This window comes from Mytilus californianus, unplaced genomic scaffold (assembly GCF_021869535.1).
Source record: "Mytilus californianus isolate M0D057914Y unplaced genomic scaffold, xbMytCali1.0.p SCAF_69, whole genome shotgun sequence".
Classification (NCBI taxonomy): domain Eukaryota; kingdom Metazoa; phylum Mollusca; class Bivalvia; order Mytilida; family Mytilidae; genus Mytilus; species Mytilus californianus.
In genome coordinates this window covers 250561-268083 of record NW_026262722.1, presented here as the reverse complement: position 1 = coordinate 268083, position 17523 = coordinate 250561, and the positions used below count along the sequence as shown (strand labels likewise).

The following is a 17523-nucleotide window of genomic DNA, read 5'->3' as shown; positions in this document are numbered from 1 at the left end:
GATATTACTCCATGGCTTTGTTCTTCAATTTACAGTTGTGCCGTGATCGTCGCTTTGCAAAAAGTAAAATAACAAAAATACCGAACTCCGAGGAAAATTCTAAACGGAAAGTCCCTAAGTAAATGGCAAAATCAAAAGCTCAAACACATCAAACGAATGGACAACAACTGTCATATTCCTGACTTGGTACAGTCATTTTCTTATGTAGAAAATGGTGGATAAAACCTGGTTTTATAGCTAACTAAACCTCTCACTAGTATGACAGTCGCACAAAATTCCATTATATTGACAACGATGTGTGAACAAAACAGACATGATAGGTAAAAAATGTCAAAAAATAGTTGTACAGCAGTCAACATTGTGTTATAATCTAAATAACTATAAAATTAAAAAAAAGGCATTCCACCCAAACCGATGCTAGGGGCCATACTAAGCTTGCAGTGAGGTGAAAGGTTTGTTTTGCTCCTTGCTGAAGGACTGACTGTGACTTTTAAATGAAGAACAGCAATAATATTGCTGTTCTTTTGCTTTTAGTGTTTTTTTGCTGTGCACATACTGATTTTATGTCATAAGGAATGGATACACCATGTCCTTTCTTTTCAATAATTCAAACTCATAAGTCGGAAATAAGCAACGTCATGGCAGAAAAAAGAAAAAGACTCCAAGACAAACATCAATATACAAAGCACTTCATAGATAACTAAAGAATGAGTAACACGAACCCAACCAAAAACCGGGAGAGATTCCAGGTACCCCGAAATGATGAGAAGATTCTGCTCGACATGTGGAGCCCGTTGTGTTGTTCATTTATGTTCATTTCCAGTGATAATCTTATTTAGTAGATTACATTCGGAGAAAAAAGGTCAGGATTGTGGGCACGACGATTAGATTATATCCGTTGCCATCTGTGAAACAGATATTCCATAATAGTCAACTCGTTATACATTGTAACGAAGTAAGTTCGTTGGATTGTAAAGTAGCCAATGTTATACAAAACTAAATTTGAATATAAATTTAATAAAGAAAAAAAGTAAATTAAACATTAATGAAATAAGCAAATGAATAAACAAAAATATAACTAAAAAAAATAACAAATAATAACTTAACGATTGCACAGTCTCCACACCATCATTTGCTCTGCACACTTCCCGGTAAGATTAAACGTTCCACGCACTGTAGAATATAGCATTGCGTTGTTCCCTTGAATTTCTTTTAATTCCTTTGAAACGGACGAGTATAACTATTTCTACACATTTTTAATTGATTCCTAATTGATGAAAAGAACACTGGGTAATACATTTTTACTGCAATAATAACTTCAGTGTACTGTTTAGTACTGCAAGATTGCTCGATTCCTTTGATATGTATTTTAACGAACTTTTACATATGTCTTATGTATAATTTCAGCGACTCCAGGCGTTGCAATCTAAATCAGCAAACATCAAGTTGATACCATTGTACCACTGACACCATTTGTATCTCCGACAACATATATTACCGACGTACTTTCAGCGTGCTAAATGCAAACCAAAACCAGGCCTTAACCCCCTGCAAAATAAATATAGAAACCCCAAAATTACTTTCGTTATCTATATATTTGCATAATTTAGCATGCATATTGACTTTCTGAACCGCAAGAAATAACATCTCGACAGCAAAACAGTCCTCAATGTACTATATGAATTAGTATAAATGTCTTAACTGAGTGTTGTGATAATTAGCCTTAGAATATCTATATCCTGAACTGACAATTATGATACCCAACTGCTACTTTAACCAACTTTTAACTCAGCACAAGCGTTTGCATAACTCAATGGCCAAGTGTCGAATGATTTGAAACTCACCAGTAAAATTTCAATAGGTGCTTAATATAGTGATACACATACAAGGTCAGCTTGACTATATAGTCCTGTATTAAACAGTATGTCCTTACATAAAATACTATCCTAATATATATATATATATATATATATATATATATAAATAACTGAAGTTTGTTACATATATACAAATGGAAAGTTCACAATAAGGAAGCTGAAATCATCTCATTTGTTGTAAAGTTTTGTTGACAACTGATCTTCAGTGTCAATTTCTAGATGTAAGCCAAGATATGAGGTAGACGTAATGGAATATGTGCGTTCAACATAGTCACAAACCTTTGAACTATTTAGTGAGATGGCATCATCTTTATAGCAGAAAGTGAAGTTAAATGATGATTTTAGCTTTTTGTCATTCTTCCGAAGAAGTTCCTGTATAAAGTCAGCCTCATATGAATAAAGAAGCAAGTCTGCAAGAATAGGAGCACAGTTGATGCACTTGGACATGCCGATTGTTTGTTGCAAAATACATTCTGCAAACGTAACAAATATGTTGTCAATCAAGAAATCGAGCATCCTGATAATGTCAGTTTCAGAGTATTTTTGTTTTAATCAGAGTTTATTTTTTACAAAGTACAATTTATTCATGCTATAATGTTATAAATTATAGTCCTTTTTGTCATCGAATGTGACCTACCGAATTTCACTTACACCCGAGTTGGTACTTACTGGAGAAAATCGACGTGTGCTACATGTTGAACAAGATCTGCTTATCTTTTCGGAAAACCTAAAATCACCCTCGGATTGTTTGGGTTCGTGTTGCCCAATCTTTAGCTTTCTGTGTTGTATTTTCAAAACTGTTGTTTCGCTTTTGCTCGTTTTTCTTATTTTGTCATTGCATTGTCATAAAACGCTCGTCCGGCGTAGAAAATTTTAATCCCGGTTTCTAAGATTAGTTTATTGTCATTCATTTCCCCGTTAGGTTTCGTTCGCCTTCCTTTCTAAATCAAAAACGAAGTTGAAGAGCATTAAGCAGTGTTTATGCAATTATAATTTAATTATATTTAGGTCTTTCTACTTTTCCGTGGAAAGACCTTTTGATTTTGTTCTGATTATTATTTGGTCTTTCCACTTTTTTGTGGATCGAAGCAATCCATTGATATCTTATAAGAGTTATCTATCTTTACTAGTTGAAAATGTCGTTATGTTTTAGCAACTCTTAAATCGTAAGCCGTATAGACCTTGAATTTTTATATTTGAGGTCCATGGGTCTCAACTTAAAAAAAAAGGTAAAGGTCAAAGGTCATGTTCCAATATTTTTTTCCTTGTTCCTTCATATCCCCTGATATTTGTAAAGATACAGAAAAATCCCTAGCAACCATATATGTTTGATCAGTATACAATATTTTTTCTAATGATACATAAAGATATTTTTTTTTAACCGGGAGAAGTTACAACTTTCTTGTATTTGAAATGAAGGCACATAGAATTTTATATTTTGGAATAGGCGTTTAGCATGTTTAGGTAACCTGTATTTTCATAACTTAAGTGTTAATGTTTACCAATACTAGTATATTCTCATAACTAAGTAGTTTCTTCATTTCTTTGTTTCTTTGTTTGTTTCTTTTTTTTTTAAATACCAAGTATAATTCTTTGTGAAAAAACCTGCAATTATTCTCTTAACAATTGTTTTTTAAGTTTTCCTTGGTTTTTTTTCAATGAATTTTTAAAAAGCTAATTTTTACGATAAATTTCATAACTTAGCTAGATTTTAGGTAGGTTGCAGAGTGTCCAACCCCAGCTGTTAATCAGGGTTCGTATCATTCTAAGATCTAGACATAGTATCATTATTAAAATATAGGTTCTGCACAATTTAATAAATAACTCATTAAAAGGTTAATAAGTAAACAAAGGCTGATGATTGAAAAACTCTATGGAACACTGTTAGTGACATTTGTTGTTATATTTTTAGATCATGCATAGTGCGCTGTATGTAATTGAATCTAAAAGAATATTATTTCACTATCTTAAATTTATGCGGACACTTATAAAATGGTGGAACTTACTTCAAACATAAATGTAGACCATAGTTGAATGGAAACACTTTTTTAAAATGGTACTGATTTGCATACATTGTGTTTATTTTTTTTTTATGTATTCTATCTTTAAGGAATAGAAATGTAATGGTTATTTCTACCCAATTTTCTTTCTAGCAATTTACTATTCTCCATATAAAAATAAATCAATAAAGGAAAAAAAAACAGCGTTTAGAATTCACACTGTTTATTGTTAGCAAAAAGTACACTGTATATCATGAAATGTTATGCGTTCGAATTGCTTTTCTAGAATTGATCTTCGTAAAAAACGCACAAAGGGAAAAAATTGAAAACCATTGATGTGTAATAAAGGCAATAGTAATATACCGTCGTTTAATAGTCATCAATCGATTAAACTGAAAAAAATCCGGGTCACAAAGCAAAAGCGAGTGAAACACATCAACCATAAGAGAAAAACAACGGAAAAATAGAAACACTGAACTGCAACAAAAACAAACGCCAACTACATAGAAACGGACTGTGTATCCTTTCTTTTTCATTTAGAGACTTAACACGTGAACAGCTACTTTACCAAAAACGACATTGCAAATAGACACATTCATATAAGGGCAAATACCTGAAGGAGGTAAGCCATAATGTTTTCTAAATATGTCATCGTAGAAGTTATCAAACATATGTTATAAATCATGTCGGTACAGAAGCACTAACTATTGAGCTGATGATACCCTTGGGGACTTAAAGTCCACCAGTAGCTGTATCGACCATGTTGAAATTTGTTTATAATTTTGAGCGTATGAAGAGCTTTTCCTTACTAAAAGACTTCATAAAAAACGCACTTAGTCAAATAATTAAAAGACAAGGATGTGAAAATACAAAAACACACGAAATGCTCTATGAACAAAATGGGAAAATGTTCGTGATTATTTGCAATTGTGTAGCAAACAGTGACATGGACACCTCCAATCAACCGTCCCCTTGGTGTATTCTTTTCGATTATTACACAATAAATAATTAAGAATAAGACAGAAATAAATCATGACAAAAATCACAAATGTGATGTGATTTTGTATTCAGAGATCTACAGAAATAAGTCACGAAAAGGTATAAATGGCTGACGTCATTATCAATATAGAGAAAGGAAAGTGTTTTTCAATTTTTATGTAACATTTGTTTTATAAAGTAAAATATTTATCACTTTGGAAATTATTCGTAATTTCTTATTTTGCCAGTGCTGAAACAAGCTTTGTGTGAAATATCGATTTGGTTATAAAACTCTTCACGTGTTATAGTACTCATTTATCCTTGGCTTTCAAATGTTTTTGTCCTGGAGCGTTCCTAAATGAAAATATCTCCAGAAAAGCACTTCGAACGCACACAAATGATAAATTATCTTAGCTCAGATAAGGAATTATTGTACAAAATTTCAATCCTGGTATATATGAGGAGTTTATTGTATATGACATATACTACGAGGAAACTACATCAATGTTAGCTCAGCTTTATTATACTATTTTTTTAAATCTTGTTTTCATTTCATTCTCTGTACCTTTGATTTCATTGGTTTTTCAAAGAATAACATATTGTTGTGGTTGTTGTCTTGTCTACCACCGAAGACTGTTAAAGAACCTGGTGCATTTGTTAACTATGCTGATAAGAGAGAAATCATTATGATGAGTGGCAATCATCTTAGGACTAGGGATTGTACTCAACTCAAATTGTTAATTTATGATAACATGAACTTACCACTTCTACTGTACTGCTTGTTACCTTTTTGCTACATACAACGTTTTCTGAAATAGATAATAGAACATAGAAACATGATACAACTGATTCTTATGGTGTGCAACCTAAACATTAAAAATGAACGCAAATGGCTGACGTCATTATCAATATAGAGAAAGGAAAGTGTTTTTCAATTTTTATGTAACATTTGTTTTATAAAGTAAAATATTTATCACTTTGAAAATTATTCGTAATTTCTTATTTGCCAGTGCTGAAACAAGCTTTGTGTGAAATATCGATTTGGTTATAAAACTCTTCACGTGTTATAGTACTCATTTATCCTTGGCTTTCAAATGTTTTTGTCCAGGAGCGTTCCTAAATGAAAATATCTCCAGAAAAGCACTTCGAACGCACACAAATGATAAATTATCTTAGCTTAGATAAGGAATTATTGTACAAAATTTCAATCCTGGTATCTATGAGGAGTTTATTGTATATGACATATACTACGAGGAAACTACATCAATGTTAGCTCAGCTTTATTATACTATTTTTTTAAATCTTGTTTTCATTTCATTCTCTGTACCTTTGATTTCATTGGTTTTGCAAAGAATAACATATTGTTGTGGTTGTTGTCTTGTCTACCACCGAAGACTGTTAAAGAACCTGGTGCATTTGTTAACTATGCTGATAAGAGAGAAATCATTATGATGAGTGGCAATCATCTTAGGACTAGGGATTGTACTCAACTCAAATTGTTAATTTATGATAACATGAACTTACCACTTCTACTGTACTGCTTGTTACCTTTTTGCTACATACAACGTTTTCTGAAATAGATAATAGAACATAGAAACATGATACAATTGATTCTTATGGTGTGCAACCTAAACATTAAAAATGAACGCTAAAGGAATACAACTAAGTAGAAAGAAATGAATGGTAAACGAGATGATTTGTTTTGATTTTTGGTGTTTTAATGCCACTTTTAAGCAGCACCGCTTTTGGGCTATTTCGTGGCGGCCAATTTTTATTGGTGGAGGAAGCCGGAGTGCCCGGAGAAAACCACCGACCTTCGATAGGAAAACTGACGATCCTAGTCAATTAAGATTGGAGTCGAGTGCACCCGCACGAGCGCGATTCGAACTCACAACCTCAGTGTTGACTGGCTAGTGATTACAGTCATTGTAGTAACTACTTTAACCACTCGGCCACCGAGGCCCCCTAAACGAGATGAAACATAATACATGTAATATGAAACAATTAAAAATTTGATAAAAGCTTTTGCAGTTCCAAGAAGACATTGCTGCTGTAATCAAAGAATCATCGTTTTAGTCTTTTATAATATTTGTCAACATGATAATGTAATACTTAGATATGAAATCCATGACCTTGTTATTACAACGGTCATTCTGAAAGAGTGTCGAAACATTAATTAAGATATGCCTTTTCATTATCTTGTATAAATTACCGCAATCTGAAATAAAACTTATCAAAGATAACATGATTATGACTTGTTATACGAGACGTGCGTTTTGTAAACATAAGAAGTTCCAGTAGTATATTAATGAAATGTATTTATTGATCAAATTAACTAAATATATTGAACAGCATTTAAAACCAAAAACTCCAAAACCTTATGAAAAATACGTGTTTAGGTCATCCTTGTATGTGAGTAGAATATACTTAGTATATAATACTTATAAACAGTTCATTTACAAAAACAAGTATATCAAATATAGTTCAAGTGTACAGAGAGTGCTAACCTTGGGCTTGTGTGGTAAATATGATAAAAGTCACTCGATTCTTTTTAAATAAAAGTATGAATCGTACGTACTCACACACAATTTAAAATGTGGTTTCAGAAATTTATAAAGGGATTGGTAAAAGTTCTATTTTTTGGATTTATAATAAAGTTTTAAGTTTATTTTTTCTGTCCTTACCCATGCAGCTATATATATACCTTTGTTGTGAAGAATATAGGAGAAATTATTTATGTTTGGCATGTGAAAACATTTATGATACGTGAGAAAAGTCGCGTGGTTTTATAGTCCTTTCGCCTCTGTTCAATCATCCTCTTTCAATTTTGATGTTTGCAGCATTTTTGTCTATTGTTAAGTTAAGTTTGCTTTGGATATCTAGACTCAAACAGAGAAAAAAGTAAATGCTTTTCAGCTTTCTGTATTTGATATCTACTTACATTGTAACCTGGCAAGCGACAACAATAAACTATCATCGTGGCTTGCACTGTTTTACATTGGCCTAATCAGTAAGATAATAATCTGAAACAACTTGGACATTTTACTTCAGTTCAACTGCAATCAAGGATTTCGAAATTTACAATAGGAAAGATACACCGATAGATAGTTTCATCTTACTGTGGACACATCATTATTCGTTTGATAACAATTTCAGTGGATTTCGTGGTACCGATGGACCATGAAATTAAGTGTTCCACGGATTACAAATATTCCATACTGTTATATGCAGACTTTGGCAAATTCACGAAATCAAATATTCACGAAAATGCCAATTTTCCTCAATCCACGAATATTGGTATCAACAAAAATAAATGAATCATCAGAAATTAAAAAGTTAAAGTTGATATACTTAACCTAGAAAGAATTTCCAATCTGTATTAGGTTTTGGGCAGATTTTTTGAAAATAGACCCTCGATTGAAAAGTGTGAGGTTTTGTCACATTCACCTTGTTTATTGGTTTGTTCGTCCGTCTATCTGTCAGTCTTTCTTTTGTTCATTCGTCTAACAAATATCTCCGTCAAACTTTCTGCCTTATAGAAATTTACATATTTACCCAACAGATGAAGAATATGTCCAAATCGTTATACTTGATAGTCCATCACGTGAAAATCTCAAACCGAAACATTTGAAAGCCAAAGATGTATGAAAATCTGAATTTGAAGAGAAAATGTTTAACAAAAAGGATCTTAAATGCATAGAGAAATATATCTGACGTGAACATGTTGAGGGGATTTGAACCTTAGTTTATCGATAAAAGACAGAATTCAATTAAAGGAAAAAAAACAGAAAAAAATCCAAGGAAAATTCAAAAAGGAAAGTCTCTGACCAAAAGCCAAATCATCAGCTCAAACACATCAAACGACTGTCGTAATCCTTACTTGGTACAGGCATTTTTATGTAGAATATAGTATTGAATAAGTTCATACGTTCTAATTCAATCACTGTCAAAGAAATACAAATCATACCTTTTTTTTGCGCATTTTGCGCCAAATCCATTTACGGCTCATACAAAGTCCGATGCAGATGATGATTAAAATCAAACAAGTGAAGACTGTATTAATGATAAGCAACCAAAGATTATAATCTGAAAGAAAAAAGATTAATATCATATTTGTTTAGTTAGACATTAAATAAAATAAACTAGCATAATGATATTGGAGATATAAAATATTTGCAGATTTTTTGTCCCAATATACATATTTTTAATTACATGACAATGCAAATTGTAGCAGTTGCGCATTTCGGAAATAAGTAATTTTTCAGTGATGCTCGAGGCCAAAATATTTGAAAACCCAAAACTTATACAAACGGTTGTGTTTCTCGGATTTATAAGAAAGATATATCTATATATATATAGTCTGTCACGCCGCCAAGCAATGAGTTATCTCCAAACGGTGAAGGAATGACAAACGATTTGCACAAAACATATTCTACTGTTTCCACACAACAAAAGCTACCAATAAACGAAAATATGAAAACATTGATAAAGCAGAATCGCTTTACGCATTATAAACCAAATTAAGAAAAGTAAACCAAACCAAAACACGTTCACATATAATACAATAAGGCCGAGAAAATCGTCGAACGATGTCAATAGTATGATGAGAGTTTGTGTGTCATATTCCCGAATCAGCACATATTGTGAACAAATGGATACATTTAAAGATCTGCTAATAGTGATAATATTAGTAATAAAAGAATATCAAATTAGAGAATGGAAACGGCAAATATGTTAAAGAATTTACAACCCGACCAAAGAGCAGAAAACAGCCGAAAGACCGCCAATGGGGTTTTATTGCAGCAAGAACATTCCGCACCCGGAAGTGTGCTTTAGCTAGCCCTTAAGCAATAATGTAAACTAGTTCAGCGAAATTTGCACCACATTAAACTCCAAAACATATAAATTAACCAAAATAAAAAAAAAAAAAAGCGGTGGGGTTAAAATGTGTTGTGAGATCTCAACCCTCCCCTATACTTATAGCCAATGAGAAATTAACAAACACAAATAAGCTTACTAGTACATAAATCTCGACTTTAAAAAAACTAAAATTTTACAATGCAGGAGTGACTACCGAAAACAGACAATTATATACTACCTGAATTCAGCTTTGGTGCACACAGTTTGAGAATTATCTAGCTAAAAATTGTACAAAATTTGGTGTGTTTAGACTTTCATGTAGATTGTGTAAAAATTGACAGATCATACTGATATGAAAAGCAATTTTATGTGTTGACGATTCGATCATTCTTACGATTAAAAGATGCAATGTTTACAACAATGAACAATATAACGTAAGAAAAATTTATAAGAAATTCTGGCACAAGATAAAGTAATACCAGCAGCCCTGATGTAGAAAGAGTTGCTTGCCATCTTAGTGCAACTGGTCTCCATCTCTGCTTTGTAATACGTGCTTTCGGCGGTATAAGTACGATGCGTAGCTTTTGTACATGATATTACGCCGTACATTACCTTCATATTTTTGTATCATAGGACATCAGAATGTCTTATATATATAAAACTATTGAAATGGTGTACCTAAAATAGGAATTTAAATTCACAACCTCGATTGATATTTTCATGAGTTATATAAATAACCGATCTAGCTTTTTTTGTAAAATCTGCATATATTGAAATAGGACAAGATTATATCATATGATGTGTTGTCGTGTGCGTGTTGAATGTTTTCCTTTGTGTGTAGCATTGCTATTTCCAGGTAATCCGAAACATCTAACCTTAAATGGCTGGGTGTTTTATTTGTTGTCTATAACAATGTATAATACATGTTCGTAATCATTAGTAAAATTGGATTGCAATTTAACTCATCATAGATACCTGGATTAAAATTTTGAACGCCAGACTAGCGTTTCGTCTACAAAAGACTCATCAGTGACATAAGATAGTATGTCTGTCACCTTATTTATACCACAAAAATATGATGCAATAAATAGTGAAATCTATATATGTAAATAACAAGCTGAATTGTGGGCTACTGTTCCTTTATCATGGTATTTTTACTATAAGTGTTCTGTTAACAGGACGTTGGTAAATGATTGATTTGGAAACCCATATCAACGTATGCTCGCATAAAGCTAAACGGCAAATAACAGGAAGTAGTGATTTGTAGTTCCTGCGAAATATGCGACGCAATTTTTAAATGTGGCGTTTATGTGTCAAAGTACTAGTGTATACATATTCGTTAAACATAAATTTGATACTCGCGTAAAGCTAGATTCAAAATTTAAGGAACTTTTGATTTGTAGTTCCCGAGGGAAACTTGACGCAAGTTGCATGGTACACAAACAGGGGGTACACAAACTTACTGGAGATGTTTTCTTCTTTTCTGAATGTTCCATCTATCGAATCTGTATACATTGGTGCTTTCTGAGAAGGTGAAGGATTCCCACTAATTCTTTTAATTATCGTTTCCCCATTAAAAAAATCTAAAAGTATAAATTGCTCAAATAAAGGAATTAGTGAATAGTATCAAATTAGCATAATATTAATGCATATACTTATAATCAATAAAACAATCTTGAAATGTATTCTATGTATAAAATAACTAAACACGATACTTGATAATTCAGAACAAGAGTATCTATGCTTTTTAATTGAATAATGAATTCTGATATGAGTAGCAAGTTTACCACCTACTAACATATTGTCAAAATATACCTACACAAATAGTTTTGTATTTGCAAGATCTTTCTTAAAACATTATTATCATACACCTCAAGCACTTAAAATCTAAATAATTTACATAACGTAATCATGTCATTTTTATAATTAAATACTCCCTAAAACATTTCTTGTAGATTATGAAAACATTGAAAATGCTCTCTGAAACTTAACTTTTGAGGCGTATCTTATTCAAACTTTTATCAAACCAGAAATTATCTTAAGTACGAAAATTTACATTTTATCATTGTACACACAAGTTTGTTAGTTAAATACCTACCCCCACCTTTAAAACTGCCAGATGCAATAACCTGGTAAAAAACATGATTGTCCTTAATTCTTGCATCACATTCAAATAATTGGTTTTCTATGTCTTTATGTTGAGTGTAGTACCAGGTTAAGTTTTTACATCCATCAAAACAAGCACATTGAAAAGGATTGCACACGCCATTTCCTTTATAGCATGTATTATTAGCATATCTTATATTTTCCTGTGTTATTCCATTCAATAAAAACTCTACAGTACATCCAAGAAAGTCCTTGTTCGAGGCGCAAATTAATTGATACACTGGGGCACTATTCCTTATTGTTTTGAATCCCTCTAATTTGATGTAGGATAAGGAAGCTGAATTTGAAAACGAAATTAAAAATCAAAAACCTACTTAGATCATTCAAATAAACTCATCTGCATATGACAAATGAACTCAATGATTTTAAGATTGAAGTCATGTTCATTAAAGTGTACTCTGTCACTTAACTCTCCCATTCACTTAACAGAGACGAAAAGCCGGATTTATTTATCACAGCAACATAATTTGTATGACTGAAGAATGCTTTTGAGCAAAATTAAAAAAAATAAAATTTAAATAACACAACAGAACACCTTGTCAAGTAATCTAAATATTATAGTGCAATCGATTTTGTTACCAAATAATCATATTAGTTTTATAGAAATGAGAAATACTAACGATGCTTTTTATTTAGTTGACCAATGTTTTCTGAAGCTTCAGTTTTGATATAAGTTGTCAATTTTTTAGTATTGTAAACATAACAGAATGTATATTGAATTTACATTATTACTGTGGACTCATTTATTTTCGTGGGTATCGATTTTTGTGGATTGAAGAAAACTTGCATGTTTCGTGGTTTTGCCACTCTCTGCATTCAAAGCCTATAGCAAATTTGTAATTCGACGAACATTTGAATTCGTTGTTCACCTGTGCCCACGAAACCCATGGAAATTGGTTTCCAACGAAAAATAATGGATCCACAGTACCACTGTAAAACGCGTTTGTGGTTGGACTAAAATTAATCCAGGGATACATTGACGACCATGTTCATTATTTATTATTTGGATTGAAAAGAAACAATCTTTATTACAGATTTTCTGTTTACAACAAAATATAAAAATGTCTCATGCCATGATATCGTTCCGATTAACGGTCGTTAGTTCATTCCTTATTTTTGCGTTTGATTATTGCTTCAATTAAGACTTATTTATATTTTTTCGTTTGGGTTTGTATTATATTTGCTTTCGGGTTTATATGATTCGTACATCCTATTTCGACACTTCACAATTCAAGAGTCTATTCTAAATTGAGGTAAATTATATGGCCTTCCAAATACCGTTTGGATTCCTAACATCACTTAAGCGACATTAATTGTCGAAATCGGGATATGGTGTAAAAATCTTTGCACCTCATGTTTACGGTATACTATCTTTTCCGCAAGTTCATTGTTTTCTGTTTGGTATTAAATTAATAATAAAGATCCATTTTGTTACATCTTGTGATCCGTTTATTTTGCAATCGCCAATGGCAGTAAGCAGGGTTTAAGAACATCCGTTGTTTGACCTGTTAGTCAAATGCGTTTTGTTTAAATATACTTTTTACTTTTTTGGTCTTTTGGAAAATGTTGTTTGTGCTGTATTTAAACCCCTCTACCACGAAATTTGTTTTGCATGCACACGTATAAAAATTGCGGTTTTTATCCAACGCAATCATAAGTTTGAACGTTGATTTCAATTTAGACTTATTTATATTTTTTCGTTTGGGCTTGTATTATATTTGCCTTTGGGTTTATATAATCCGATCGTCCGTTTGGATTCCGAACATCACTGAAGAGACATTAATTGTCGAAATCCGGATATGGTGTACACATTTTTGCACCTCATGTTTGCGGTATACCATCTTTTCCGCAAGTTTATTGTTTTCTGTTTGGTATTATATTAATAATAAAGATCCATTTTGTTATATCTTGTGATCCGTGTATTTGGCAATCGCCAATGGCAGTCAGCAGGGTTTAAGAATATCCGTTGTTCGACCTGTTAGTCAAATGCGTTTTGTTTAAATATACTTTTTCACTTTTTTGGTCTTTTGGAAAATGTTGTTTGTGCTGTATTTAGACCCCTCTACCAAGGAATTTGTTTTGCATGCACACGTATAAAAATTGCAGTTTTTATCCAACGCAATCATAGGTTTGAACGTTGTTTTCAATTTAGACTTATATAAATGTTTTTGTATACACATATCTTGCACCAAATGTATATCAGTACTTTGTATTCTAGTGCATGTCTGTAAAGAATAAGAATGATACTATCAATATGTTTCCTTTGTCTTTTTATACCCGGACTCTAAAACTGGGAGCTCCGTCTTTCATCCGTTCGTACAACACTTATTTCTGTCTCACTTTTATTATGTTGTACTAGAAAAATTGACCTCAAATAAATGACAGTGATGCGTTTTAACGCATGAATACTTTTTTGTCCGAATCGGTCAGACACCTACATCCTGTTTGCAGAGAGTGTGCATACGTTACAACTCGTCACTGGCAAACGTTTGACAAGATATTTAGTCATTCTATTCAGAAGTACTTGAAAAAGTAAAAATTGTTACTATATTCAACATATTGTAAAATTCAGAAATATTAAGTACGTTGACATAGTTATTAAAAATTGTCACACTTTTCTTGAGTACTACTGAACAGAGCGACTTCACAGAGGATAATGCATTATCAGTGAAGAGGTTAGAAAATAAATGGAACGTTTATTAAAAATACAAAATTGACCGGATAGTCTCAGCAATTTACGTCATGTCAAGCTCACTTGTATAACTAAGAGGCAAACACTCGTTTAAAAGAGGCTAATATTGTGACATAATATTATCAAAATTATCGAATTTGGCAGGATTTGATTTATCGTCAACATGTTCAATATGTGTTTTATTTTGCAAATGTAAAATTACTATGATACCATAGAAAACGAAACTATATGTTTTATTGAAGGCTTATTGAAATCAAATGCATCTTCTATAAGATGTAACTTCTGTTTGAACTATTTGTTAAGATAGTTAGACGTCTGTTCTTCTGTTGTGTTGTCCTAGATATGGAGAAGGTTTAACGCTGGCAAATATTATCAAATGTAATATTTTGTATATGATTGATCCAAACAGAGAGCCTGTAATTGTGTGTGGTTGTCTTTGGTTGCTGTCGTCTGTTAAATTTGCTTTAAAGGTTTTGTTTTTGCATTAATCAAGCCGTTTGCTGTGTCGTTAAGATTGTTTTACATTTGTTCATTGTTAAAGACCGTAAGATGACATATTTATGTAGGTACTACTAACATACACGTCTAGTCTCTGGATGATAGTTGTCTTGTTGGCAATCATACCACATATTCTTAATTTCTATTGTATACACGTTATCAGTTAAATATGTTTAGAAGTAAAATAAAACCTTACCTCCTCTTAAAGGTAACAAAGCCACTGCCAGAAAAACCACTTTTAGATGGCAATTATCCATATTAACCAATTACTAAATGAGATAAAGCGAAAAAAAAAAAAAAAAAATCATGTCTTATGGCATATCAAGTAAAAACAGATATTTTCTGTCAATTTTAGCAATGCACAATTTTTAAACAAATTTTATAATTCTCATATGCGTTAAGGAAGAAGTCGGCAAGAAGAGAGCACAGTTAGTTCCCATAGGAATGCAGATTGGTTATTGCAAAAACACGTCCCCAAACGTAGCTCATGTGTTGTCAAGAAATCAAGCATCTTTATAGTGTCTTTAATTATCTTTAAACAACAATTACCTAATTTTCATATGAAAAACGTGTTGACTTCAACTTACCATTTGTCAACTTCCCGTTTGACAGCAGTAACATACCTCTGATTTGTAAATTTACCGATTGTGTCCTAATCCTGATTGTGATATGTTGAATGTAAGTAGTTTACGTAACGAACCCCTTCCTTTTTAATTTAAGCAGGCACTAAGCTTACAATCATTGCTTCAAGGCGTAATGAACTTTTCGAATAACATTTAATTTGGATTTAAAGTATGTGTCGAGTTAATAATATGCGGCACGACAGGTATATAGCTACTAAAGTTTAAAAATCAATAACGAGTCATTTAATAAGCGCAAGTTTCTGTCTACTGTTAGTAATGAAATTCCAATGAAAAGGTATACGTTATAAGTAATGGATTTTTGATTCTTGAAATTAGGTAACTGTGCTAAAGATAAGTTTTCAACTTCATCACGCTTTGAATATTACTACAAAACAAGTTTTATTTCAAATGCTTCTTTCCAAAAATTAAGAAAGAACTAGTACTGTACCGATGAATTCGGGAAGATGCAGTGTACATATTATGCGGATATATTGGATTACAATCATCATAAATACAAGGCTGAAACATTTGTCTGCCAGACACGCATTTATGTTACAAAGACTAATCATCAAAAACGTTAAAAGTCCAATTAAAATACAAAGTTGAAAAGCATTTAGGACCTAAAATTCCGGAAGGTTTTACCAATTACAGCGAATGTAATATTTTTCCGGGGTAGAACATGAAGACTTATTTTGACTTTTGCTATCAGAAGATCTTATGAAAATGAATCTTTAGAGATTATACTATTTAATTGTTTTATTCAATTTTGGAATGATTTTGTTTTTTGTTGTTCTTTTTCGAAAATTCCGCAAAAGGAATTTGATCAAAATGTGGTCAATGTAAGATTGTAACAAACTGTAAGGCCACGAAACGTCTTCACCTTACAAATACAGTTTTCCTTTTGCAGAAAATATCTTGAAAAAACTGACCAAAGCACAAAAATGTAACATCGAACATTAAACAGAAATAAATGAGTTTAAGATGCCATTTTAACATATGTTAGCCTTACAATCGTTGCATGTACAAATTAAAGTTGACCTACTGTATATAACATCTTAAAACGGGCATAATTACCTCACTTCCACCTTGGTCACTATATCAAGAAATAAGGTCGACAGACATGTAGCTCTTACAAGGGTCCTATATACCAACATGATCCCCCTGATACTCATGTTAAGTATGAAATCTCATAACAAAAAACTATACAGAATTTTAAAAACAGTCGCTTAACATAAAGATAAGAACACGGACAATTGGCATATGACTGATGGACTCTTTGTAACATAAGACGTCTATATAAAAGAAACAATTTGAAGCACCAGCCGCGTGTTTCGCTAACATTAGACTCATCAGTCACAACAGTTAGAAAGACAAATCAAATACCAAGTTGAAGAGCAATATTTTTCCAAAATTCTGGTATGTTAAACCAAATGCAGCAAATACGGTGTAATGTTAGATGGAATTTGTTGTCTTTTTTTTTTTGTCAATTCCTGACCAGAAAATTGTGGCTTGTCTTGCACTTTCAATTTTTTATTCTTCGTTATGTATGTACTTTAATTCTACTTCACTGACTCGTGTCTGTGGTTCTTTGACAGGTATGTAAAATGACATGGAGCAACACCTATTTAGCTTTGTTTTGATTGTAATTACCTAAGTAAGCTATGAGAAGTCAATTTCCTTCTTTTGGAAACAAATATTGAATATATGCTTCTAAACGTCAACAGTTACAGTCAATAACAGTTATGCTATTATTCTTTGTTATGTGCGTTTTCATATTCTAATATAAAAAACAACATGACCTACCATTTTGTTTTTCGATACGGCTTTCT

The 17523-nt window shown here is 32.0% G+C and overlaps 1 protein-coding gene across 3 annotated transcripts; it reads right to left on the bottom strand.

Annotated features, from left to right (window-relative positions):
- Positions 1–984: 984 nt before the first annotated feature.
- Positions 985–17522, bottom strand: LOC127707395 (uncharacterized). Of its 3 annotated transcripts, XR_007984845.1 has the most exons (8): positions 17498–17522; positions 15268–15340; positions 11814–12158; positions 11179–11298; positions 8823–8941; positions 6380–6426; positions 5618–5664; positions 985–1548 (listed from the first exon to the last, which is right to left on the bottom strand). XR_007984845.1 is itself a non-coding variant. In XM_052211875.1 (7 exons), the coding sequence occupies exons 2-6, from the start codon at positions 15326–15328 to the stop codon at positions 6400–6402; spliced, it is 672 nt and encodes a 223-aa protein (XP_052067835.1). In that variant the 5' UTR covers positions 15329–15340; positions 17498–17522; the 3' UTR covers positions 985–1548; positions 6380–6399. The 3 variants fall into 3 exon arrangements, 1 of the variants encoding a protein (XP_052067835.1); XR_007984846.1 differs by lacking the exon at positions 6380–6426; XM_052211875.1 differs by lacking the exon at positions 5618–5664.
- Between the last annotated feature and the right edge of the window lies 1 nt (position 17523).